This window comes from Saccopteryx bilineata, chromosome 8 (genome assembly GCF_036850765.1).
Source record: "Saccopteryx bilineata isolate mSacBil1 chromosome 8, mSacBil1_pri_phased_curated, whole genome shotgun sequence".
In the NCBI taxonomy this organism is placed as follows: domain Eukaryota; kingdom Metazoa; phylum Chordata; class Mammalia; order Chiroptera; family Emballonuridae; genus Saccopteryx; species Saccopteryx bilineata.
This window is the reverse complement of record NC_089497.1, coordinates 55,752,254-55,778,830: the sequence shown is the minus strand read 5'-3', so window position 1 is coordinate 55,778,830 and position 26,577 is coordinate 55,752,254. Positions and strand designations below refer to the sequence as shown.

The 26,577-nt window shown below is 41.7% G+C and overlaps 1 protein-coding gene and 1 pseudogene across 8 annotated transcripts in view; one reads left to right on the top strand and one right to left on the bottom strand.

Moving 5' to 3' along the window:
• RUBCN (rubicon autophagy regulator) overlaps positions 1 to 25,439 on the bottom strand; it is a 63,815-nt gene extending 38,376 nt beyond the window's left edge. For all 8 annotated transcript variants that reach the window (XM_066240671.1, XM_066240674.1, XM_066240673.1 and 5 more), the window contains exons 1-2: positions 25,189 to 25,439; positions 5,291 to 5,444 (exon numbers count right to left, since the gene is read on the bottom strand). In XM_066240671.1, coding sequence (XP_066096768.1) covers positions 5,291 to 5,444; positions 25,189 to 25,268 — 234 coding nt within the window. In that variant the 5' untranslated portion in view covers positions 25,269 to 25,439. The remainder of the gene's footprint in view (positions 1 to 5,290; positions 5,445 to 25,188) is intronic.
• Positions 30 to 2,206, top strand: LOC136312170 (pre-mRNA-splicing factor SPF27 pseudogene; annotated as a pseudogene).
• Positions 25,440 to 26,577: the final 1,138 nt, after the last annotated feature.

Below are 26,577 nucleotides of genomic sequence, written 5' to 3'. Positions count from 1 at the left end.
CTGTTTAATTCCCTTCACTTAATCAACTAATGATCCAGATCTTGATGTATAAGAAGGCTTTTCCTATCGTTATCAAAAATGATGTGGAAGTTAACAGGTAAATAAAATGCCAAATGTTGGGGGGAAACCAAAAACTAAAGATGCTGTATGAATTAGAGATTACGCCTACCATAATTACCGTATTTCCCCATGTATAAGAAGCACCTTTTTCCAAAAAATTTGGGGTCTAAAAACTGGGTGCATCTTATACAGTGGTTGTAGATTTTTCAACTTGCATTTCATGCTTTTTCACACTTGTTTTTGAGCTCATTGTTGAAGACAGTGATTTGTCATCACACACAGCTGAAGACAAGCTAATGGATGGCAGTTTTGACAGTGATGAGGAGTTGTATGGATTTATTTTCTGATGAATAAAACTTGAGTTCAATAATATTATGTAATACTTATTTTTTTTCAAATTTTGGGCCCAAAATTAAGGTGCATCTTATATATAGGGAAATACAGTAAAAGCTACAATAATTAAAATAGAGTGGGGATGGCACTCAAGTAGAAAACAGACTTTATACTTGAAATCCAGAAATAGACCCATTTACCAAAGGGAAGGGGGGGGAAGACATTGAAATGTGACAAAATCAATTACATATGGAGTGGTTTATTTATTATTTTTTTAATTTTTTATTTATTTATTTTAATTTATTCATTTTTAGAGAGAAGAGAGAGAGACAGAGAGAGAGAAGGGGGGAGGAGCTGGAAGCATCAACTCCCATATGTGCCTTGACCAGGCAAGCCCAGGGTTTTGAACCGGCGACCTCAGCATTTCCAGGTCAACGCTTTATCCACTGTGCCACCACAGGTCAGGCCATATGGAGTGGTTTAAATGCAAAAATTAAGCCATAAAAATAATATAGAAACCAGAGAGAAACATTTTATTCATTCTAGAGTGGGGCAGTCCTTTCTCAGCATAATACAGAGCCCTGAAGCCCTAAGTGAAATAATTTGACTTACAAAAAGTCAGATATTTCTGCATAGTAAAAGTCACCATAGTAAATGTCAAAAGACAAACTAGGAAAACTAAATTTACAACTCACATTACAGACAAAGGACTAGTTTTCTTTTTTATCAAATTAAATTATTGGGGTGACATTGGTTAACACAGAAGTTTCAAGTGTATAATTCTATTATCATACATCATTTGTATATTGTTCTGTATACTCACTACTAATTTTCTCAATAAATATAGAGCTCCTACAAATCCAAAGGATAACATTAAAGATCAAAGGAAAATGGGGGAAAAATAGGAAAAGTTCACAGAAAAATAATTTAATGGCTCTTATAAACATCTTTCATAGTAAGAGAAATATAACTTTTCTCCTATTATTTTGGTGATAAAGTTTAGTGACACCTTATATTGGCAATGGTATAAAGAACTGGATCCTCTTACACACCGGTGAGGGTGTAAGCAGACATTTTCTAGAGGGCAATTTAGCAACAGCTTTCAAAACTGAAAAGCACAAACCTTTGAGAAAACTCAGGTGAACCTAAGAACGGCGGGCACAGATCTAGTGGCTGGATGCACTGCTGTATTTCGACCAAGGTTATTAAGCACCTGGTGTGCAGGAAGACGTTATGGCACTGATGGAGAAGGAACTCACAGACACTGACCTACTAAGAGCTACCTGAGCTACCTGACAGCCCCTATTATTCTGCCTTTGAACCTGACATAGTGAGAAATGAATCTGAAAGGCTGGTTGCTTGACAACCAATTATATTGCTCAGTATAAAATGATATGAACTGCCAGACCCTTCCTTGGGTCAGAAAAAATGACATTACTGTGTGGCAAGAATATGCAAACAATTCTATGGTCCAGTTAGAGTATCAAGCGGTTCAAAGTAAGAATCTGGAACTAATGTCACAGCATGGATGCAATGCCTGTAAAGTACATAATGAAATCTAGTTCACACGATTGAACATGCACAAGAAAAGCTCCAGAAATTAAGGAAACATAGTCAAGATTTTAATTGGCAGCAAAAGAACATGCAACTCATAGCTGGATCTATGTTAAGAGAAATAGAGTTTAACTGGGTATCCCTGGTCAGTGAGAATCATGAGATTGAAAGGACTACTGTACAATTAGAAAATGAAGTCTTTCAAATTAAGCAGCAGCATGGAGAGGCCAATGAAGAAAATATCCTACAAGACTTCTGAAAAGACAACTTAATTCAGTGGGTAGAAAGGAAGGCAAGTTGAGCTTTCACAAATCAGGCACCTGAACTCTGAAGGACAACAGCATCTTATGTAAATCATCAGTAAATTGCTTAGAAACCATAGAAAGTAGACTGTCATATTCTATTTGTACATTAGCAAAATTAAAATTTTCAACTAGGTGGCAAAAAAAGAGAAAGAAAGAAGAAAAAGCACACATCTTTTAGCTAAGAATTCTACTTCTAGGAATATAGCAAAGGGCAAAGTGACCTACATAAGAGGTTATTCACTGTAGCATTATAACAGCAAATGACAAAAATCAATCTAAATGCCACTACCAGGAGACTGGTTAAATGAATATGATCTATACATAGAATGGAACATTACAAAATGACTGCTGTAAAAAAGAATGAAGCTCCTTAGGTAATGATTTTAAATGAATAAGATATATTAAGTGAAAAAAGCAAAGTGCAGAATAGTGAGTATGGCGTTTTTTTATTTGTGTGATAAAGCAGGAGGTGTAGCAAAGAAAATTATTCATATTTGCTTTTATAAGCACAATAATTTTCTGGAAGGAAACTGGTAAACAGTAGTTACCATGGGATCAGAAGAAAACAAAACAATTCATTGAATATAACTTCACACTTTTTGTTTTTTTAACCATATAAATGTATTGTCTATGTAAAAATTAAATATTTTAAAGCAAGTTATAAAGTAATATATACAGTACAATCTCAATATTTTAAAAAGCACAGAAAAAAAAAAGAAAAATCTACCAAAATATTAAAGAGCAATTGTTATTGCTATGGAAGGACTAAAAGATAGCACAGAAACAGGCTGTCAAGGAAAATGAGATCCCTCTAAGAATATGGTCATGATGTTATAGCTTTCCTGAGGCCCTAATTTAAAAAAATATATATTATACACATTCTATAACACATCCTTATGAAAGCAGAGATGAAATGACCTGCGTGAACCATTGTACCCCTTCCCCCTCTCCAAGGGCACAACACCCAGAATAGCTTCTTGATGACGCAGCAGCCAGGCCTCTGAAAGCCTTAATCTTTAGGGAGGAAATGAAAGGGAAAAACAAGTCCTTGACACAGACTTCAATTTTTAGATCTTTACAAGGCAGAACAGAGCAGTGGTGAAATTAATATGAATCTTCTCTCTTTTATTCTTTCCACTGTAGTTGCTAAGTACATATTTGTGTTTGTGTGTGTGTGTATTTCTGTGTATAACACATTTGCCTGGTTTGCTGTTTTCACTATTAACATAACTGCTATTTTGCAGTGGTCACATAATTTAATATATTTCATTGTGATAACAAACATGCCTTCACAAACATCTATAACCAGATATGTTAAAATTATTTTGTATTTCCCAACCATCTTCCATTTGAGAATTTCGTGAACTTTACCATTTCATCATGACACATTTTCTCTTTCTGACACAGATGTAAAACTGTCTTGTAGTATGCATAAGAGATTACTCTAGATGACACTGTCAAATTAGTTACAGAACTCTTTTGCTATCAAGACACAGGTATTTTAACCACTAGAATGCAGGGCCACTAATCTGGTCGCTATTTTGGTCATCAGTCTGGGAAAATTGTATTGAGTTTTTGTAAAACATGTTGGCATAATTCCCAAAATCTAACTTGGAATATTGAGTAGCTGGCAATGCCACAAATTAATATTAAAAGTATCAGGAGGAAGGGGAATCTCATTAGAGAAACTAAGTTTGTTTGGGGTCATGTTGTGCATGATCTGTAGGACAGAGAGCCAGATAATGTATGGCAGACAACCAGTCTTGTGGATCTGGAGTTCAGCAGAGATGTCCGAACCTGGGGTTATTAGTGTATTGATGAAAATTAAAACAATGTAAATGGATAAGACTGTTTCAGGAAAATGTACAAAGAAAGAAGAGATAAGGAAATAGGACAAAACCCCATTAAACACTAAAATCTAAGCGGAAAAGATTTCAGGGAAAGAAACTAAGAAGGAGTGGTCACAGAGAAGAGAGGTGTCTACAACATGATAAAATAGTAATGCCATAAAAGTCAAGGTCTGGCCTAACCCATGGTGACACACTGGATGGAGCGTTGACCAGGAATGCTGACGTTGCTAGTTTGGGGACCCTGGCTTGCTTGATCAGGACGGATGCGAGAAGCAAATTCTAACTCCTTCCCTGCCCTTTCTCTCTACCTCCTCTATCTAAAATCAATACATATTTTTTTTTTTAAAGTCAAGGTCTGATGATGGTCAGTAGTGAAGAATATAAGACAGTATTCAAAAGAGAAATGTTCATTGGATTTGGTAACATGGCACGGATGTCATTTTTACTTAAACTTTAGTACCAAGATCATCAGTGGTAAGAGAAGAAACCAGACTGCAGTGGGTTAATTTATTTTGTAAATAACTTATTTTGTAAATTCCAACGTTCATAATTATTTTTTTCACAGGACTACATGTACCTTGAAACTTAAAAACTAAAGGAATATTGCCCTGGCTGGTTTGCTCAGTGGTAGAGTGCAGGAGTCCTGGGTGCGATTCCTGGCCAGGGCACACAGGAGAGGCGCCCGTCTGCTTCTCCACCCCTCCCCCTCTCCTTCCTCTCTGTCTCTCTCTTCCCCTCCTGCAGCCAAGGCTCCATTGGAGCAAAGTTGGCCCGGATGCTGAGGATGGCTCTGTGGCCTCCACCTCAGGTGCTAGAATGGCTCCAGTTGCAACAGAGCTATCCCAGATGGGCAGTGCATAGCCCCCTATTGGGCATGCCGGGTGGAACCCAGTTGGGCACATGTGGAAGTCTATCTCTTTGTCTCCCCACTTCCCACTTCAGAAAATAAAAAAAGACAATATTCTCTAAATATTTCTCAGATGTGTCCTAGGATGACCTTAAAAGGAAAATCGCAATGATTTATCATCATTGTCCTTATCCTCTTCCTTGTCATCATCATATTATACAGTCCTTCCTTCAAAGGCTCACAGACTTCAAGTGGCTATTATCTTTTACCTGCCAACAACTTAATGCAACTCTTTCTTTCCGACAACTATTCATCCAATCTGGCATAAAAGGTCTACATACCTGGTCATGGATAAGCCCATGATAGAGGATGCTCCGCATGTCCCTGCAAAGCCGTTCTAGGCCACCATACTTGGACCAGACGTTGGGGCTGTTTGCTGACACCAAACCCTCCACAGTAGTCTTCAAATTACCCAGCAGCTGCCAGTGCTCCCTCCTGCAAGAGCATCAATTATACCAATGGTTAGTTAATTTGTTGTACTAATCCTGTCATGTCAAAGAAAGTCTATGGCAAGAAATCTTCTGCCTTACATCCTAACATTCTTTCCCCTATTCATTTTTTTACTTGGTCATCAGACTCAATTCTGAGAGGCTTGCGCATGCGGGAATCTGTCTGACTGCCTCCCCATTTCCAGCTTCGGGGAAAAAAAAAAAAAAAAGAGGCTTGAAGTTTTAAAAAACACTAAAAAAAAAAAAAAAAAAGGCAAGCCTGACACAGTAGATAGAGCATTGACCTGGAATGTTGAGGACCCAGGTTTGAAGCCCTGAGGTTGCCAGCTTGACTCATCGGGTTTGAGCACAGGCTCACCAGATTGAGTGTGGGGTCGCCAGTTTGAGTATGGGATCATCAACATTATCCCATGGTCACTGGCTTGAGCCTAAAGGTTGCTGGCTTGAGCCCAAGGACACTGGCACAGCTGAAGCCCCCCAATCAAGCACATATGAAAAGCAATCAGTGAACAACCAAAGTGACGAAACTACGAGTTGATGCTTCTCATCTCTCTCCCTTCCTGCCTGTCTCTCTCTTTCTCTCTCACTAAAAAAACGATTTTAGCTTTGCAAGATGATCTTTGTCTACTGTCATTTGATCCTCATTAAGTAGCCAATAACCCTGTGTTTTTAGTAGTATAACCCATCAAGATCTTTTTGTGGACAATGAAATTACATGGGTAACATATAAAGAGATGAGGACATTTGTTCAAAACCAGAATTCTTTTGCTAAACAAACAAATCAAAAAACAACTTTTTATTCACTATATTTATAGCACTAAGTACATATACCTATACACAAATATTATGAATAAGAATATAAATTGCCCATGATTTTTCCCGTGATTTTTTAAGTTATAATTGAGACAAAATATTTGAAGTTTGCTTCTGAGCCATTTTGAGACATGTCCCCAAATCAGTCAACTATTCACTTATTCTCTTGGACCATCTAAAGCACTTTAGTGGAAAAGTTTTAAAATTGCTGCCCTTACCTAACTGGTGGTGGCAGAGTGGAAAGAGCATCAATCTGGGAAACTGAGGTCCCTGGTTAGAAACCCGAGGTCGCCAGCTTGAGTGCAGGCTCATAGATTTGAGTGTGGGCTTGCCAGCTTGAGCACGGGGTCACTGGCTTGAGCTCAAAGGTTGCTGGCTTGAAGCCCAAAGTTGCTGGCTTAAGCAAGGGGTCAACAGCTCAGCTTGAATACCCCTGACCCCCATCAAAGCACATATGAGAAGCAATTAATGAACAACTAGACTGATGCAACTACAAGTTGATGCTTCTCATCTCTCTCCTCCTTCCTGTCTCTCCCTCTCTTTATCATCAATAAAATAAAATAAAATAAAATAAAATAAAATAAAATAAAATAAAAAATGAAAACTGCAGCCCTGGCCGGTTGGCTCAGCGGTAGAGCGTCGGCCTAGCGTGCGGAGGACCCGGGTTCGATTCCCGGCCAGGGCACACAGGAGAAGCGCCCATTTGCTTCTCCACCCCTCCGCCGCACCTTCCTCTCTGTCTCTCTCCTCCCCTCCTGCAGCCAAGGCTCCATTGGAGCAAAGATGGCCCGGGCGCAGGGGATGGCTCCTTGGCCTCTGCCCCAAGCGCTGGAGTGGCTCTGGTCGCAACATGGCGACGCCCAGGATGGGCAGAGCATCGCCCCCTGGTGGGCAGAGCATCGCCCCATGGTGGGCGTGCCGGGTGGATTCCGGTCGGGCGCATGCGGGAGTCTGTCTGACTGTCTCTCCCTGTTTCCAGCTTCAGAAAAATGCAAAAAAAAAAAAAAAAAAAGAAAAGAAAAGGAAAGAAAACTGCTTCCTAGATGATCTTCAAGGTTTCTCTTAAATCCCCAGCATTTTCTCCAAACAGTTTACAACACAATTAAAAAATCAAAACAAATTGCAATCATATGAAAATAGTTGGATGCACTGAATCAAACTGAAAAAGGAAAACATGAAGAGATGAGGTGTCAAACTCTTCCTTTTGGGCCCCCAACTGTTAAACTGGACACTTTACCTTACCCCTTAATTTCTCTTTAGAATAACACTCTTTCTTCTTTTCAAGAACAGTAATAAAAACAGCAATAATTTCATCAAGGAACTTTCACCATAACTATTTTACATTATTTAAATACCTACAGGGGCCGGGTTTGGTGGCTCAGTGGATAGAGCATCGGCCCAGCGTAAAAACGTCTGGTTCAAATCCCAGTCAGGGCACACAGGAGAAGTGACCATCTGCTTCTTCCCCACTTCTGCTCCCCCTTTTCTTCCTCTTCCCCTCCCACAGCAAGTGGTTCAATAGGTTTGAGCGTGGCCCTGGGTGCTGAAGATAGCTCTACTGGAGCTCATCAGCCTCAGGTGCTAAAAACAGCTCGGTACTCAAGCATCAGCCCCAGATGGGGTTGCCAGGTAGATACTGGTTGCACGCCTGTGGAAGTCTGCCTTACTATTTCCCCTCCTCTCACCTATAATAAATAAATGAATATCCACAGGGAGCCTGACTAGGTGGTGGCGCAGCGGATAGAGCATCAAACTAGGATGCAGAGGACCCAGGTTCAAAACCCCAAGGTTGCCGGCTTGAGTGTGGGTTCATCTGGCTTGAGCATGGGCCCACCAGCTTGAGCATGGGTTCATAGACATGACTCCAAGGTTGCTGACTTGAGCAAGGGGTCACTCACTCTGCTGTAGCCCCCTCTCCCCCGTCAAGGCAATCAATGAACAACTAAGGTGCCGCAATGAAGAACTGATGCTTCTCATCTCTCTCCCTTCCTGTCTGTCCCTCTCTCTCTCACACTCAAAATTAACCTCTCTTACACATTTTTGCATATTTTCTGAGCCATTTTTAAAAAGTAGTGAGAATTTTTTTTTTAAGAGAGAAAGGAAAGGAGATAGAGATAGATAGAGATTCCCTGACCGGGGATCAAACCAGCAACCTCTGCACTTCGGGACAACGCTCTAACCAACCAAGCTATCCAGCCAGGGCTCATTAAACATTTGCTTCTAAAGAATCCCACTGTTCTGTCCAACCCCCGCCCCATTTTTATTGAGATGTAATTGACATATAACATATTAATTTCAGCTGCATAACATAATGATTTGATATGTGTATATACACAAACTGATTACTACAGTAAATTTAGTAAACATGTAGCCTCACATAGTTATGATTTCTTTCTTTGTTTTTTTTTTGTTTTTTTTTACAGGGACAGAGAGAGAGTCAGAGAGAGGGATAGATAGGGATAGACAGACAGGAATGGAGAGAGATGAGAAGCATCAATTATCAGTTTTTCGTTGCGACACCTTAGTTGTTCATTGATTGCTTTCTCATATGTGCCTTGACCGGGGGCCTCAGCAGACCGAGTAACCCCTTGCTGGAGCCAGCGACCTTGGGTCCAAGCTGGTGAGCTTTTTGCTCAAGCCAGATGAGCCCGCGCCCAAGCTGGCGACCTCGGGGTATTGAACCTGGGTCCTTCCGCATCCCAGTCCGACACTCTATCAACTGCGCCACCGCCTGGTCAGGCATGATTTCTTCCTTATGATGAGATTTTTTAAGATTAGTCTTTTAGCAACTTTCAAATAAACGATACAGTATTGTTAACATGCTATATATTACAACCTCAACTTATTTACCTTATGACTGAAAGTTTGTGCCTCTGGACCACCCTCACCAATTTCAACCACTCACCACCCCTGCCTCTGGTAAACAACAATCTGTTCTCTGTTGCTATGACTTTGGGCTTTTCAGATTCATATATAAGTGAAACCATACAGAATTTGTCTTTCTCTGACTTAATTCAGTTAGCATGATACACTCAAGGTCTATCTATGTTGTTTCAAGTGGCAAAATTTTCTCTTCTACCTGGCTGAATAATATTTCAGGTGTGTGTGCATATATCAATATCACATTTACTTTATTCATTAGTCTGTCAGTGGGCACAAAGGTTGTCTTCACGTTTTGGCTATTGTAAATAATGCTTCGATAAACACGAGAGTGCAGGTATCTTTTTTTTTTTTTTTTAATTTCTTTTATTTTTTATTTATTGATTTTTAGAGAGGGGGGGAGAGAGAGAGAGAGAGAGAGAGAGAGAGAGAGAAGGGGGAGGAGCAGGAAGCATCAACTCCCATATGTGCCTTGACCAGGCAAGCCCAGGGTTTCAAACCGGCAACCTCAGTGTTCCAGGTCGACGCTTTATCCCACTGTGCCACCACAGGTCAGGCGCAGGTATCTTTTTTAATTAGTGCAGATATCTTTCTGAGATAATGATTTTGTTACCTTTGGACATATACCCAGAGGGAGAATTGCTGGATTATATAGTAGTTCTATTTTAAATATTTTGAGGAATCTCTGTACTGTTTTCCATTGTGGCTGCACCAATTATAATCCCATCAATAATCCCATCGATGGTGTGCAGGGGTTCCTTTTTCTCCACGTCCTCATCAACAATCGATCCTCACCAACAATTGTTACTGCTTGTCCTTTTTTTAAAAAAATGTTTTAGTTACATACAGATTTCAGAGGGAGAGGAAGGGAAAGAGACAGAAACATAGATCTGTTTCTGTATGTGCCCTGACCAGGGATCGAAGTGGTAACGTTTACATATAGGACTGATGCTCCAACCAACAGAGCCATCCATCCAGGGCTATCTCTTATCTTTTGGATGCTAACCCTTCTAACATGTGTGAGGTGACATCTTATTGTGGTTTTGATTTGCATTTCCCTGACAATCAGTGATGTGGAACACCTTTTCATGTACCTGTTGGCCATTCCCCTGGTTCTATTTCTACACTGTACCTGAGAGATATCTCAAGATAACTAAGATGTACACAGGGCTGAGGTGGTCATTAAAATGATTATTTATCATTGTACTATGAGAAACTGCCATTACAAAGGCCATCTGACTGCCAACTTTTGCTTAAGTGACTCTCCATCTCCTATGCTTCCTCAGAGCTAACCTGGCCTATTTTGACTGATACAACTTTTACATTCCAACAAATTACAATCAAGTCTTGCAGGCCTACGAGCCAGTCTGGTGCCTCAAGTTACTATGCATATCTGTGTTTTTATTCTTTCTATATTGATCTAACAAGCCTAACTGTCAAAGTACATCATGATAAACCTGGAAAGCAGACACCTAGTACCCTATCATCCTATGGCTTTGATTCTAAAATTATACAAAAAGCACTGAAATCCTAGAAACCTTAGCATTCAAATCTACCAAAAACTCCTCTGGACAACATTAAAGAATTTTCCTTGCCTACAATAAAGTGTTCCTGAGATACTAAAGCTACAAAAAAATGTGGCTCTTACACTAACCAAACCATCTACATTTGGTACATGCTCATGTAGAAGAAAAGTAAACTTTAAAAATAAATAATTTAGCCTGACCAGGCGGTGGCACAGTGGATAGAGTGTCGGACTGGTATGTGGAGGACCCAGGTTCGAGACCCCGAGGTCGCCAGCTTGAGCGCGGGCTCTTCTGGTTGGACATATGAGAAAGCAATCAATGAACAACGAAGGTGTCATAACAAAAAACTAATGATTGATGCTTCTCATCTCTCTCCGTTCCTGTCTGTCTGTCCCTATCTATCCCTCTCTCTGACTCTTTCTCTGTCTCTGTAAAATAAATAAATAAATAAATAAATAAATAAATGATTTACATACCTAGTCTGTTTAGTGTCTTTACCTTTTTTAGGATCCTTTATCCTAATGATATGGTTATCATTTTCAGAGTTGAAATACTAAATTCAGTTGAAGCCCATACACAGTGGTTGGATTAATTCATTCACTCCTGAATCTTAGATGCAAGTACACAGATCACTACAAAAAATCAAATACTCCACCCCATTCTTTAACCGTATTTTAGGAAGTAAGGTTAGTTTTTCCTAGGTTAAACCTCTTTAATAATAATTCCTTGGATGGTATCACCCTGTATTCAAATGTAACCTTTATTTGGGCACAGGCTAGGCCTTTGCAATGTATTAGGTTCAGAGCACCCCGTTGCAGTCACTTCTGCAAGTCTATAGAGCATTCTCCTTTGATCACCATAAATTAAAAGCAGTCTTTATAAGTCACTCACCCTGTGCCAAGGAAGAACCAGGACTGAGTTGCAAAGGCCAGCCAGCACAATCCATCTCTATGTGAATCATTTTCATCAATCAGCAGTAAGGCCAATCTCAGAATAATATCGTGCCTAGTTTCTTTTAGGAGAACTTTGACTATATTCCTCTTTTAAAGGGAACCAGGAACAGGAATGGCTTGACAAGGCAATGGCACAGTGGATAGAGTATCATCCTGGAATGCTGAGGACCCAGGTTCGAAACCCTGAGATCAACAGCTTGAGTGCGGACTCATCCTGCTTGAGTGCAGGCTCACCAGCTTGAGCAAGGGGTTGCTGGCTGGCTTGAGCCCAAGGTCGCTGGTTTGAGCAAGGGGTCACTGCTCGGCTGAAGCCCCTAGTGAAGGCACATATGAGAAAGCAATGAGTGAACAACTAAGATGCCACAACTATGAGTTGATGCTTCCCATCTCTCTCCCTGCCTCTCTCTCTCTCTCACTTAAAAAGAAAGAGAAAGCCCTGGCCGGTTAGCTCAGTGGTAGAGCGTTGCCCTGGCGTGCAGGAGTCCCCGGTTCGATTCCCAGCCAGGGCACACAGGAGAAGCGCCCATCTGCTTCTCCACCCCTACCCCTCTCCTTCCTCTCTCTCTCTCTTCCCCTCCCACAGCCGAGGCTCCATTGGAACAAAGTTGGTCCGGGGCGCTGAGGATGGCTCCATGGCCTCCACCTCAGGCGCTAGAATGGCTCCGGTTGCAACAAAGCAACGCCCCAGATGGGCAGAGCATCGCACCCTGGTGGGCATGCCGGGTGGATCCCGGTTGGGCACATGTGGGAGTCTATCTGACTGCCTCCCATTTCCAACTTCAGAAAAATAAAAAATTTTAAATAAATAAAAATAAATTTTAAAAAAAGAAAGAGAAAGAAAGAGAGAAATAGGAATTGCTTAAGCAGCTCAAGGATATCCAAGAAAAACTTTTTCCTAAATAACAGTCTTAAGTTTGCCAAATCACAAGAGATATGTGGCATCCATATGATAGAATATCATGAAACTATTAAAATTTTTAATTAGGAAAAGTTTCTAAAGCTACTAAGTTAAAATATAGAAAGCATAATATAAAATTATATTTGTGATCTTAACATTAAAATACTGAGAAATAATATGTTAATAGTGGTTAACTTTGGTTATATGAGGGAACTGTAGAGAAGAGTTGTTTAGGCCTTCCTTGAGACTATCAATTAATGAAAGATCAATAATCTGAACAAAGTTAGTAAACAAGAAGCTGGAAAGTACCGTGAACTTTTAAATACTCAAGTATCAAGGGCATCTTATGCTGAAGGATTGTGGTCAGGCAAGCACCTGGGACTTTTTTTTTTTTTTTTTTTTTTTTACAGAGACAGAAAGAGAGTCAGAGAGAGGGATAGATAGAGACAGACAGACAGGAACAGAGAGATGAGAAGTATCAATCATTAGTTTTTCATTGCAACACCTTAGTTGTTCATTGATTGCTTTCTCATATGTATGTACCTTGACCATGGGGCTACAGCAGACCAAGTAACCCCTTGCTCAACCCAGCAACCTTGGGTCCATGCTGGTGAGCTTTGCTCAAACCAGATGAGCCCGCGCTCAAGCTGGCCACCTCGGGGTCTCGAACCTGGGTCCTCCACATCCCAGTCCGACACTCTATCCACTGCACCACCGCCTGGTCAGGCAGCACCTGGGACTTTTAATGCCAAAGGCACTTCCTGGAAAGAAGTAGTGGGTTCCTTCTTAAAGTAGAGAATAACATAATTAGGTAACACTGAGGTAGCAATTTTCTTCTTATCTGCCTCATATTTTCTGTTTTTAATTATACAGTATTTAACTTGTGGAATATGTAGTTAAATAGTTATGATGCTTTTAAAATAAATAATATGCTTATAGAAAAAGATATACTTGACTCTATTATACAGTCTCTCCACGCTGGTGCACCCTGGAGAAACTAACTACTGGCCAGTCCCATCCCTGTAAAGGCTGACAGCAGAATCTTAATGTCTAGGAGAGAATAAACAATACTTATAGGCACGCTTTGTAACTTCAAAACCTATTCAAAAAATGCCTCATTGCCCTGGCCGGTTGGCTCAGCGGTAGAGCGTCGGCCTAGCGTGCGGAGGACCCGGGTTCGATTCCCGGCTAGGGCACACAGGAAAAGCGCCCATTTGCTTCTCCACCCCTCCGCCGCGCTTTCCTCTCTGTCTCTCTCGTCCCCTCCCGCAGCCAAGGCTCCATTGGAGCAAAAGAAGGCCCGGGCGCTGGGCATGGCTCTGTGGCCTCTGCCTCAGGCTCTAGAGTGGCTCTGGTCGCAACATGGCGACGCCCAGGATGGGCAGAGCATCGCCCCCCTGGTGGGCAGAGCATCGCCCCTGGTGGGCGTGCCGGGTGGATCCCGGTCGGGCGCATGCGGGAGTCTGTCTGACTGTCTCTCCCTGTTTCCAGCTTCAGAAAAATGAAAAAGAAAAAGAAAAAAAAAAATGCCTCATCAATTGCACTAAATTTAAATGGCATCAAATCTACTAAATTTCAAAAACAAGTAGATTTACAAATGAAAGTCAAATTCCTTATGTTAGAAACCTAAGCACTGATGGTGTACAAACTCCTTAGTATAGAGATCAAAATTCTCTATCCTGTACCCGCAATCTAAATATCAACTTTCCTGCTCAGTATTCTCAAGTTGAGTACAGTCTCTCTCTCCAATATACTCTATTACAAACATGCCAACCTCACGCCTACTACCATGACTGTATTCATACAGACCTTTCCACTTGGAAGGCTTCTCTTTGTGTCCCATTCAGGAATTCAGGCTCAACTCTAATTCAACCTTCTCCCAAAATTTTCTAAATAATCTGACCTGCTACAGCTCCTTCGTAAGAAACCCCATTACGTATGCTGTCGATATACCATTTCTCCTAGTAAACCTTTAAAAAACACACACACAGTTATTTAATAGCATGTGGTTTGTTTCCTTAAGGACAGGGGCCATGGCTTTTCTAACTTGTTTGTATTTTTAATAAGTAGAGAGAAAATGCCATTCAGTGAAAAGAGAACAAGCTTCACAGGCCAAGCTAAATTTGAATCATAGCTCTCCACAAACTAGCTGTGCATTCATGGGAAAGCCATTTAAATCCTTTAAGCTTCAGTTACTTCATTTGTAAAATGAAGATAACAACTGCTTCAGAGTAATCTATAGAAATATTCCTTCCTTTTTCTCTATCTTTTTCCTTTAAACTTCCATTGCATAAATCTAATGAATCCAACTAAATCAGAAGGGGTACCTACCACAAAGCGTTCTTACCCATTCTGCTTCAGAGAAAATTCTAACAAAAACTATCTGGGCCTGATCAGTGGTGGCGCAGTAGATAGTGTCGACCTGGGACATTGAGGACCCAGGTTCAAAACTCTGATGTCACCAGCTTGAGGGCGGGCTCATTCGGCTTAAGTTCAAGCTTGCCAACTTGAGTGCAGAGTCACTGGCTTGAGTGTGGAATCATCAACATGATCCCAAGGCAGCTGACTTGAGCAAGGGGTCACTGGCTCAGCTTGAGGCCCTCTTCACCTCCTACCCCTATCAAGGCACATATGAGAGGCAATCAATGAACAACTAAAGTGACACAACTAAGAGTTGATGTTTTTCATGTCTCTCCCTTTCTCTCTCTCTCTCTCTCTCTCTCTCTTTCTCTCTCAAGTAAAAAAAATAACTATCTGGAATTGGACAGTCTGCAACATAATTAAGAATGGTCACAGTGCTCACATACAAAGAATATCTCAACTGCATTTAAACTGGGGTCAAATTTCTTCTTAGTAAGCACAGACTCCAAGGTCCTGTTTATGTTCATTGTGATCTCACTGAAGAAGAAAAGCTGGGAAAGACTTTCTCGGTATTGGATGTACCTCATATATAACAGAGACTCAAATCTGCTTACTTGATAGAATGGAAACATATAAGTTTTACTGCAACCCAACGAGGTTGATTTCATGAGTCACATAAGAAAGCCAAATCAGCCTGACCTGTGGTGGCGCAGTGGATAAAGCATCGACCTGGAACACTGAGGTCGCCGGTTCGAAACCCTGGGCTTGCCTGGTCAAGGCACATATGGGAGTTGATGCTTCCTGCTCCTCCCCCTTCTCTCCCTTTCTCTCTCTCTCTCTAAAAATCAATAAATAAAATATTTAAAAAAAAAAGAAAGCCAAATCATACCTTATGCTGTCTGGGTAGCAATGCTTTACAAAAAAAGTAAGGAGGCACATACTACCATTTCAATGGCAAAGACACATGAAGAAAGACAGTGCTTCAGTCACCCCAGTTTTAGGGATACTATTTAGGGGTAAAAGGTGGCCATCATTAGAACTAAAACTAAACTAACTTAAAAATTGCTGAGGGAAGGAAACGGCAAGAGAACATTAAAAAATCATTTTTAAAAGATTACAGAATTAAGACCAAACAGATATGAGATAAATATATAAAACAAAAATGCACACAAAATAAAAACTGCATGAAAAAAAAAAAAAACACAAGAAAATGAAATAAGGAAACAATGGGCCCTGGCCAGATAGCTCAGCTGGTTAGAGAGTCGTCCGGATGTGCGGGAGTTGTGGTTCGGTCCCTGGTCAGGACATATACAGGAACGGATGGATGTTCCTGTATCTCTCTCTCTCCCTTCCAGTCTCTCAAAAAGCAATAAATAAAATATTTTTAGAAAGGAAAAAAAAGAAAACAATGGTAATGGGAGATTAATATTCAGATCATGGAAACCAAAAGTAAAAAAGAGATAAGAAGAGCTGAATAATATATCATTAATAAGGTTGTTCTATTACATCTAGAAAGCTACAAGCTACATTGTGAGAATACTTTTTTAAAAAATTAGCTCCAGTTCCAGTTTTATTAACTTAAAATCATGTTTGTTTGATAACCAATTTATAGAAACAAGAAGAACATACATTTGCCTTTTTTTTTTTTTTTTTGTATTTTTCTGAAGTTGGAAACCAGGAGGCAGTCAGACAGACTCCCGCATGTGCCTGACCAGGATCCACCTGGCATGCCCACCAGGGGGCGATGCTCTGCCCCTCTGGGGCGTTGCTCTGTTGCAACCAGAGCCATTCTAGCGCCTGAGGTGGAGGCCATGGAGCCATCCTCAGCGCCCCAGGCCAACTTTGTTCCAATGGAGCCTCCGCTGTGGGAGGGGAAGAGAAAGAGAGAGGAAGGAGAGGGGTAGGGGTGGAGAAGCAGATGGGCGCTTCTCCTGTGTGCCCTGGCCGGGAATCGAACCGGGGACTCCTGCACGCTAGGCCAACGCTCTACCACTGAGCCAACTGGCCAGGGCCGTGGGAATACTTTTTAAAAACACTCATAGAACATTCACAAAAATTGGCCTTATACTAAGGCACACACACACAAAAATGTCAATCCTCAAAAGTAACAGTAATATAGATATATTCTCTGACCAGAAAGCAAGACAGTGAGCAAAAAACAAAAGGAGAAAAAAAAGAAACACTCAGAAAATTTTAAATTCTCAAGGGGTCTTGAGGAGGCAAAAATAAAATAATATATGTTGTTGAAGAGGAATAATTATGCTATCATTATGATTCTTTTTTAATTTATTTTTATTTATTCATTTTAGAGAAGAGAGACAGAGAGAGAAAGAAGGGGGGAGGAGCAGGAAGCATCAACTCCCATATGTGCCTTGACTGGGCAAGCCCAGGGTTTTGAACCAGCGACCTCAGCATTCCAGGTCGATGCTTGATCCACTGCGCCACCACAGGTCAGGCTCATTAATATTCTTAACGCTTTCTTCTCCAAAGTATCCAAATGAGAGAGCTCAGAGGGAGACTGTCTTAGAACCGTTTAGAAATTATGGGATTCTGCTATTTTCTAGTAAAAATTCAATTATTTCTTCAATCCTATAACCCAGCAGGGTCATTATGAGTTTCATTAACAGAAGCCATGCCTCCACAAACTTTGAGAGATAGTTTGCCAAGTCCCTGTTAAGCCACTACAATTTATGACCTCCTTTAATAATCTTACAAAGTGTGGGTTAAACTTCAAGCAAGCTCAATCTAAAAGAACTAAAAACATGCAAGCATGCTGTACTTTCTTGAAAAATTCAGATTTACATCTGTAACAGCATTATTCAATGGAATTTACTGTGATGCTGGAAATGCTCTATACCTGTGTTGTCCATATGGCAGCCAGGAGTCACTGTGGCTATTAAGCATTTGAAATCTGGGTAGTGTGACCAAAGAACTGAGTTTAAATTGAATTTTAATTAACTTAAACTTAAATAACCATATGTGGAAAGGGACTATCATGTTGGACAAAGCTATTGTATAACCACCCAGGTAGGTTGGTGAAACTTAATAAAGATTACAGCCTGACTGGTGGTGGCACAGTGGATACAGCATCGACCTGAGACACGGAGGTTAGAAACCCCGAGGTCGCTGGCTTGAGCAAGGGGTCATTGCCTTGACTTGAGCCCCCCTCCCTTGGTCCAGGTACATATAAAAAGCAGTCAATAAACAACTAAAGCAATGTAATTATGAGTTGATGCTTCTCATCTCTTTCCCTCCTGTCTCTTTCACGTGTGTGCACGCACATATGCTAAAAAAAAAAAAAAAAAGCGAATCCTCCCTCCCAAAAAAAACAGAAAAAAATTTCATTTAGTGGAAGAGGTGATAAAGCAGCTATAAAAAACAGAAACAGCTGCCTGACCAGGCGGTGGCACAGTGGATAGAGTGTCAGACTGGGATGCTGAGGACCCTGGTTCGAGACACCAAGGTCACCAGCTTGAGCGTGGGATTATCTGGTTTGAGCAGGGCTCACCAGCTTGAACCCCAAGGTCGCTGGCTCGAGCAAGGGGTTACTCGGTCTGCTGTAGCCCCCCAGTCAAGGCACATATGAGAAAGCAATCAATAAACAACTAAGAAACCACAATGAAGAATTGATGTTTCTCATCTCTCTCCCTTCCTGTCTGTCCCTATCTGTCCTTCTCTCTGACTCTCTCAGTCTCTGCCACAAACAAACAAAAACCCAGGAACAGCTGTGGTGAGGGTAACTACTGAGAAAAACTCCAGCTTAGGGACCCTGCTGTCAGCTGATACACTTCCCCTTTCCTGGGTTCTGACAACAGCATCAACAGTATGTTTCTGTGGGGTCTTTTGTATTAGTAACTGGATTAGCAGCATGGATTGCTCAAAACTCATATAATCATACTGCTTTTCTGCCCACACTATATAAACTGTCAATTCTTAGTGTGGTCAATGAACAGCGAGAAGAGAAAAAAGAAGCGCCTTTAATGGCAACGGTACCACTGGCACCTGCCCAACTACAAGGCATGACCAAATCGTTATCATTTTCATTCTTTGAACAAATAGTAACTAAACACCAATTATATATCAGGTGCTATGCTAGGCTTATGGTGGTTAAAAAGGAAGAATCCCATCTCTCAGTATATTCAGAATGCAATGGAGAAAATGGGCATTGACATAAAATGCGTGCAGAAGTCCCGGGTTCGATTCCCGGCCAGGGCACACAGGAGAGGCGCCCATCTGCTTCTCCACCCCTCCTCCTCTCCTTCCTCTCTGTCTCTCTCTTCCCCTCCCACAGCTGAGGCTCCATTGGAGCAAAAGATGGCCCGGGCGCTGGGGATGGCTCCATGGCCTCTGCCCCAGGTGCTAGAGTGGCTCTGGTAGAAACAGAGCGATGCCCCGGAAGGGCAGAGTATCGCCCCCTGGTGGGCGTGCTGGGTGGATCCCGGCCGGGCTCATGCGGGAGTCTGTCTGACTACCTCCCCGTTTCCAGCTTCAGAACAATATAAATAAATAAATAAATAAATAAATATAAAAATTAAAAAAAAGAAAGATGAAAAAGGACAGGTAAGGGATGCCTTCCAAAGGAACATTATTTAAGGATGATTAAGAGCTCTCCAGGTAAAGGAGGAGGTATTGCAGGGAACGTAAAGGAGCAAGAATGAGAATTGTGAGGAAGGAGATGTGAGAGAGTGAATGAATGGTTTTGTAACTAGCAACTTCATAGGAACTAAAGTAAAGATTAAATACTAGGAAAGGAGAATGACTATTTTATATTTTTTAAGTGAGAAACCACTGAAGATTTCTAAGCAAAATACATTAATAATTTGGCTTTTGAAAATTTGAGCTGGTAGCAGTGAGGAGGCTATCTGGACTTGGGAAACTGAGTTCAGATGGTAAGATTAGTTAAGAGACTACTGAGATAATCCACAATGACAGATAACAGGGTCTTCAGTGAGTATTTTGTTTCTATCTGCCCAGAATTCATGCCCCTTTCTTTTGGTAACAGAGCCCCAATTTTCCACAAGGAAATCACACCTCAGCCATTTACTCTGGCCCATGAAGTTCTAAGAAAGTATGGCCCTACCCAGAACCCAGGGTTGAGCATATAACTTAGGCCTGACTTAGCAGCATATTCCATATCCTGGAATAGGGACATAAATCATGCTAAAAAAGGTCAGCTCAGAATATTTGCTTTTGCTATACTTATCAACACTGTATTTTTTTTTTTAATTTGAATTTTCTGAGGGCTACCCTGTAGAAAAGTCTGCCTGAGAATGAAGCCAACAAACCAGAAAAAAGAGCACATACATAAGGGACAAATTGTTGTTTAAACATGTACTACATTTGGCCATTATTGAAATTTTTCATTAATATAAGCCAATATATTTAGAAATGGAGAAAAAATAAAGCTTCAAGAGAAAAATCAGGAACAATTAAGAGGACCTGATGACTGGATATGGAACATGAAGAGGGAAGTACCAAATTTCACTCTGTGGCTTCTGGCTTGGTTGATTGAGTGGAAAATTCTATTAACTGAGATGAAGAACAGAAGAGGAAAAGGTTTTGGTCAATAGAATGAGCTCAGTTTGGAGACACTAAAAAGTATTTGATACTTGAATTCTGACTCATTCTAGATCACTGCACCAGGAAAACTATACATGTAGCTAGATTCCACACTCAGAAGTAGACTGGGCCCTGAACAGGTGACTCAATGGACAAAAGGTCATCTCGGCTCATCAAGGTAATGGGTTTGATTCCTGGCCAGGGCACATATGAGAAGCGATCGATGAATATACAACTAAGTGGAACAACGAGTTGATCCTTCTCTCTTTTCCTTCCCCTTCCCCCATCAATAAAAAAAAAAAAGAAAATCCAGTAGTACACTGAATAGCCCGAGGTAGTCTAGGGTAACAGAGAAATGCTAGAAGAACCATTCCTTTAACTGTTTAGTACTTTCACCAAAAAATCTCCCAAAACAACTGACATTTAAGAAACCCTAGGGAAAGTGAACTACCATCCCTAAGCACTACAGCATTTTGCTAGAGTGATAACTAGCTAGGTGGAAAACAACAGGGGAACCTATGACATAATTATTCTCCAAGGATGAAGTTAAAAGCTAGGCCAGGCCTGACCTGTGGTGGCGCAGTGGATAAAGCGTCGACCTGGAAATGCTGAGGTCGCCGGTTCGAAACCCTGGGCTTGCCTGGTCAAGGCACATATGGCAGTTGATGCTTCCAGCTCCTCCCCACCTTCTCTCTCTTTGTTTCTCTCCCTCTCTCTCTCCTCTCTAAAAATGAATAAACAAAATTTAAAAAAAAAAAAAAAAAAAAAAAAAAGCTAGGCCAACACTCCAGTTCTCAATGTGCCCAACTCAGAAAGAGCAATGGAAGAGCACACACCCACCTTATTTCAAGAAAACTGGGGAGGGAACAGAAGTAGTCCTTTTTTTAACTTAGTACATACCAGGCACTCAATGAGAAACTTCTGCAGGTTATCTTATCGAATCCTCACAACTTACCAATCAGGAAGGCATTGTTCTTCCTACTCAGAATGAGCCAAACTAAGCAGTAGAACTAGGCTTCAAATGCATGTCTATCTGGCTCTAAAGCATACATACATTTCACCACATCAACTGCTTTTGATGAAAATTTTGATTAAAATATATTGAAAAGTTATATCCTTCATATATAAAAAATAAATAATACTGCCTCATCAAGACTTTTTGTGAATTAGGTGTTTTATTGGCTATGGACAGGTTCAGTATGCAGTAACCCAGCCACAATGCCTCAATTCTCAGGCAAAGGCATGTGTTTGCCAGTTGTCTACCTGGAGCTACGAAGGCCATCAATGCCATGAAACCTCATTAAACAACACATTCTGAGTTAAACAACCACCAACAGAGAATAAGCTGTAACAACAATATAAGTGACTTTATGGGAATAATCTCATTGCTGAAATGAAGTTTTGACTAGACTTCCTTGGTTTGGTCAAGCATGGGCCCCGGCTGGTTGGCTCAGGGGTAGAACATCCACCCAGTGTATAGATGTCCCAGGTTCGATTCCCAGTCAGGGCACACAGGGGAAGTGCCCATCTGCTTCTCTACCTCTCCTCTTGCTTCTCTCTCTCTCTCTCTCTCTCTCTCTCTCTTCCCCTTCTGCAGCCATGGCTCGACTAGTGTGAGTTGGCCCTGGGTGCTGAGGATGGCTGCATGGTCTCCACCTCAGGTGCTAAGAAGAGTTTGGTTGCTGAGCAATAGAGCAATGGCCCAGATGGGCAGAGCATTGCCCCCTAGTGGGCTTGCCGGGTGGATCCCAGTCGGGCACATACCAGAGTCTGTCTCTGCCTCCCCTCCTTTCACTGAATAAAAAAAAAAGTTAAGCATGGATGAACAAACAAAGCAGAAACAGACTCATAGATACAGAGAACAAGCTGAGAGTTGCCAGATGGGAAGGGACTTGGGGGACTGGGTGAAAAAGGTGAAGGGGTTAAGAAATATAAATTGGTAATTACAGAATAGTCACGGGGATTTAAGTGCAGCATAGGGAATATAGTGAATAATATTGTAATGACTATATATGGGGCTTGGTGAGTACTAGAATTATTAAGGGGATCACTTCATAAATTATATATTGTCTGACCACTATGCTGTACATCTGAAACTAATATAAAATAATATTGAAGTAAACTGTAATTGAAAAATAAATAGCCAAGCATGGAAAGAATGACAGAAAAAGATACCTGCAAAGGAGCTATTCTACTAATCTGAACAACAGACGAACAATGCTTTAAGTTCACTATCTTTTTTTTTTTTTTTTTTTACAGGGACAGAGAGAGTGTCAGAGAGAGAGATAGACAGGGACAGACAGACAGGAACAGAGAGATGAGAAGCATCAATCATTAGTTTTTCATTGCGCATTGCAACACCTTAGTTGTTCATTGATTGCTTTCTCATATGTGTCTTGACCGTGGGCCTTCAGCAGACCGAGTAACCCCTTGCTGGAGCCAGCAACCTTGGGCTCAAGCTGGTGAGCTTTTGCTCAAACCAGATGATCCCTCACTCAAGCTGGCAACCTCGGGGGTCTCGAACCTGGGTCTTCCGCATCCCAGTCTGATGCTCTATCCACTGCGCCACCGCCCAGTCAGGCAAGTTCACTATCTTATATATGTTTTTTCTCACTATACCTTAGCAAAGTGAGAGGCAGCATAGCATTGATATTAAAACTGCAGACTCTGGCGTCAGATTGCTTGGGTTTAAATCACAGTTCGATAAGGCATTCACTGTATGACCATGGCAAGTTATTTATCCTATGTCTCAGTTTTCACATCTGTTAAATGGTGATATTAGAGTATCTATCTCATCCACTTGTTATGAAGATTTAAAAAGTTAATAACTTGTAAGGCTCTTAAGCAGTCCTGATATGTGGTAAATAAGTGTTTGTTATAGATAAAGTGAATAAATGACCTGGCTAAATGTCCAGCTAGATATGAAGAAAATTTGAACTTGAATTTCCAACCCAGTGTCTCCCACATCAAACTGGTAGAAGAAAATGAAAAAAAATAACCCTAAGATTTGTTTAGAATTTATTTGGGACCTCTAACATGAAGCATTTCACAGACATCTGGAGGAAGAATAGATAGACAAGTATACACAGGCAGAAACTGAAACAAAGGGAAAAGGGAAGGAAGTAAGATGTTCGGTTTCACTGAACACACTCATAGATCTCAGGACCTCAGGACCTCAATGTCCTACCAGTCCAGGTTGTGTACAGCAGGGGACAGGCTAACTGTGCACATAAAAGATTGAATTCTGACACAGCCTGATCTTCACCCAGGCACACCTCACTAATTTTCCCTTATTGATATTTTCTCAGAGGTAACTGTACCTAATGTTTTATAAAGTCAAACAAGCCCTAGCCAGTTAGCTCAGTGGGTTAGAGCATCCTTCTGAAACACCAAGTTTGAGGGTTTGATCCTCCACATACAAAAATCAACCAATGAATTCATAAATATGTGGAACCACAAATGAATGCTTCCCTCTCTCTGTCTTTCTAAAAGCAATCAATTAAAAAAAAAAAAACCTACAATACCAAAAGATCAAACAAGCCACCATTGCTGATTCTTCAGAGGTTAAGATGAGAGTTATTAATGAAGCAAACCTTAAATATGGGAAGCACCTCTATTTAAGTCACGATTTAGTGTAGTTTTTAAAACTTTAAACCCTCTAATTTCCAGAAAGTATGAACTCGATGAAAATAGTTCCATATAAATATTCAATAAATGTGCGCCTGACCAGGCGGTGGCGTAGTGGAGAGCGTCAGACTGGGATGCGGAGGACCCAGGTTCAAAACTCCAAGGTCGCTGGCTTGAGCACAGGCTCACCAGCTTGAACGCAGGGTCGCTGGATTGATCGTGGGATCATACACATAACCCCATGGTCGCCGGCTTGAGCCCAAAGTCGCTGACTTGAGCAAAGGGTTACTCGGTCTGCTGTAACCTCCCCCCCCCCCACCCCCGTCAAGGCATATATGATGCACATCTCTCTCCCTTCCTGTCTGTCCCTCTCTCTGACTCTCTCTGTCTCTGTCAAAATAAATAAATAAATAAATAAATAAATAAATAAATAAATAAATGTGAAATTGTTTGGTTGCACTCTGAGGAAGGAGAGAAGGGATTGAAAATTGAAAATTTAAAGGAAATGACAGCGAGATCCAGCATTGACGAAGGGCACGCACACAATTTCTAGTCTCATTAGTAAACCCCCACCCGACACCACTGCCCACTTTCGTCCACAGGCCCTTCTTGTTGGCTTCCTCCTCACACTTATCGCTGCCTAAGCTTCTTTCTCGGCCATTCATAATGCCTAACCTTTGCTTCCAGTAATTTTTACGTCAACCTTCGTAAAACTGGCCCGACTCGCTTGCTGTCACAGCAAGTTTCATTCAGGGTACTAACCTTATGCCCTACTCCTATCTATAGACTTTGGCCTATAAAATCTACTACAGTGCCTTTCAATACCCATCTCTTCTCCAGCACCCACTTCTACTCCCCCTGGCCTCACCAGATCCTATCCTATCCTCTCCGCACCCTTACCCTCACCCTCACTAAGCCGGTTCCCTCCTCTGACCTATCCACGCCCTGCCCGTCCCTCCTCTCAGAATTACTTCCCAAACAAGTCGCCCACAGCAATCATCCTCATGTCTGCTGTACCCGGCACGTCTCCCCACGCTCTCCGAGCCCTTCCAAGCCTCCCCGTGCTTCAATTCACCCATCGGCCCCCGACTCCCAGGCCCCTTCACAGCTCACCTGCTCTCCTCCGACGGGCGCTCCTCGCAGTCGCCAAGCTCCACTCCCGCGCGCTCTGGCCCCATCCCGGGCTGCGACATCGCCTCCTCCCTGAAGAGAGGAGTCCCTGCCGCTTGGCCCCTCAGGCCACCGGGGCCCCCTCCCTCCCAAGGAACAGAGGAGAGACCCACGGTGGGTGGGTTCAGGGTGATGCACTACACCCAATGACGCCGGCGAGCGTGAATGCTGCCTCAGCTGCGGTTTCTATCCCTGCCACCCCCACTTCCGGCTCCCAAAAACTACAATTCCCAGAAAGCACGGCGAAAAGGCCCGGCTGCTCCGAGCATACCCAGTTCTATCCAATCCGAGGCCGCGGCTTCCGCTGGACTGCGGCCTTTGGCGGCGCGCTGTAAGCGTGCACCAGTCTGACACTCCCACCGGCGCTAGTCTGAGGACGGATTTAACACTTCACGGTGGTGTTTGGGAATCTCAAGCATTTTAACGAAGAGCACAGGTTCCTTCGAAGTCACAAAGAAAGAGAAGGGAAAGGCCTTGGGGGACGGTTTCCTGGACTAGGGTCAGAGCAGATGAGTTAGAAGATGCAAGTGGAGAGAGCAGCATAGCACTACTTTGTAAGGGAGGGATTCAGGTTAACTCCATGGAAAAATAGTTACACCATTAAAAACATTTTATGACTTTCAGAAATTTTCAAACTTGAGATAACTATTTTTATAAGTAAAAGTGAAATAAAAGATACTTAATGCAAATTATTATTTCCAACTTTCATTTATGTAAAAAATACTGTTAAAACTTTTTCATAATTGTCCTAATAAAGAGTTATGCTTTTAAAAAGGGGGGGCCGCCTGACCTGTGGTGGTGCAGTGGATAGTGTTGACCTCAAACACTGAGGTCGCTGGTTCGAAACCCTGGACTTACCTGGTCAAGGCACATATGGGAGTTAATGCTTCGCTTCCTGTTCCTCCTACCCCTTCTCTCTCTCTCTCTCTCTCTCTCTCTCTCTCTCTCTCTCTCTCCTCTCTGAAATGAATAAAAATAAAATCTTAAAAAAAAAAAAAGAGCTGTTTAGTCATTGAGATTTCACCAGAGGCGGATTTAACTGCAGGCATACCAGGTGCGCGCCCTGGGCCCCGACTTCTGAAGGGCCCTGCAAAACTGCAACTTTACTTTTTTCTAATGACACTGTTTGGTTTCATATGTGCAATTTTAACATTAATATAGTACATAATATTTTTTATTTATTAAAAAATATGGTTAACATGTATTTTATTTCCCTTGTCCCTCCTTTTTTTTTTTTTTTTTTTTTTTTTTTTATTTTTCTGAAGCTGGAAACAGGGAGGCAGTCAGACTCCCGCATGTGCCCGACCGGGATCCACCCGGCATGCCCACCAG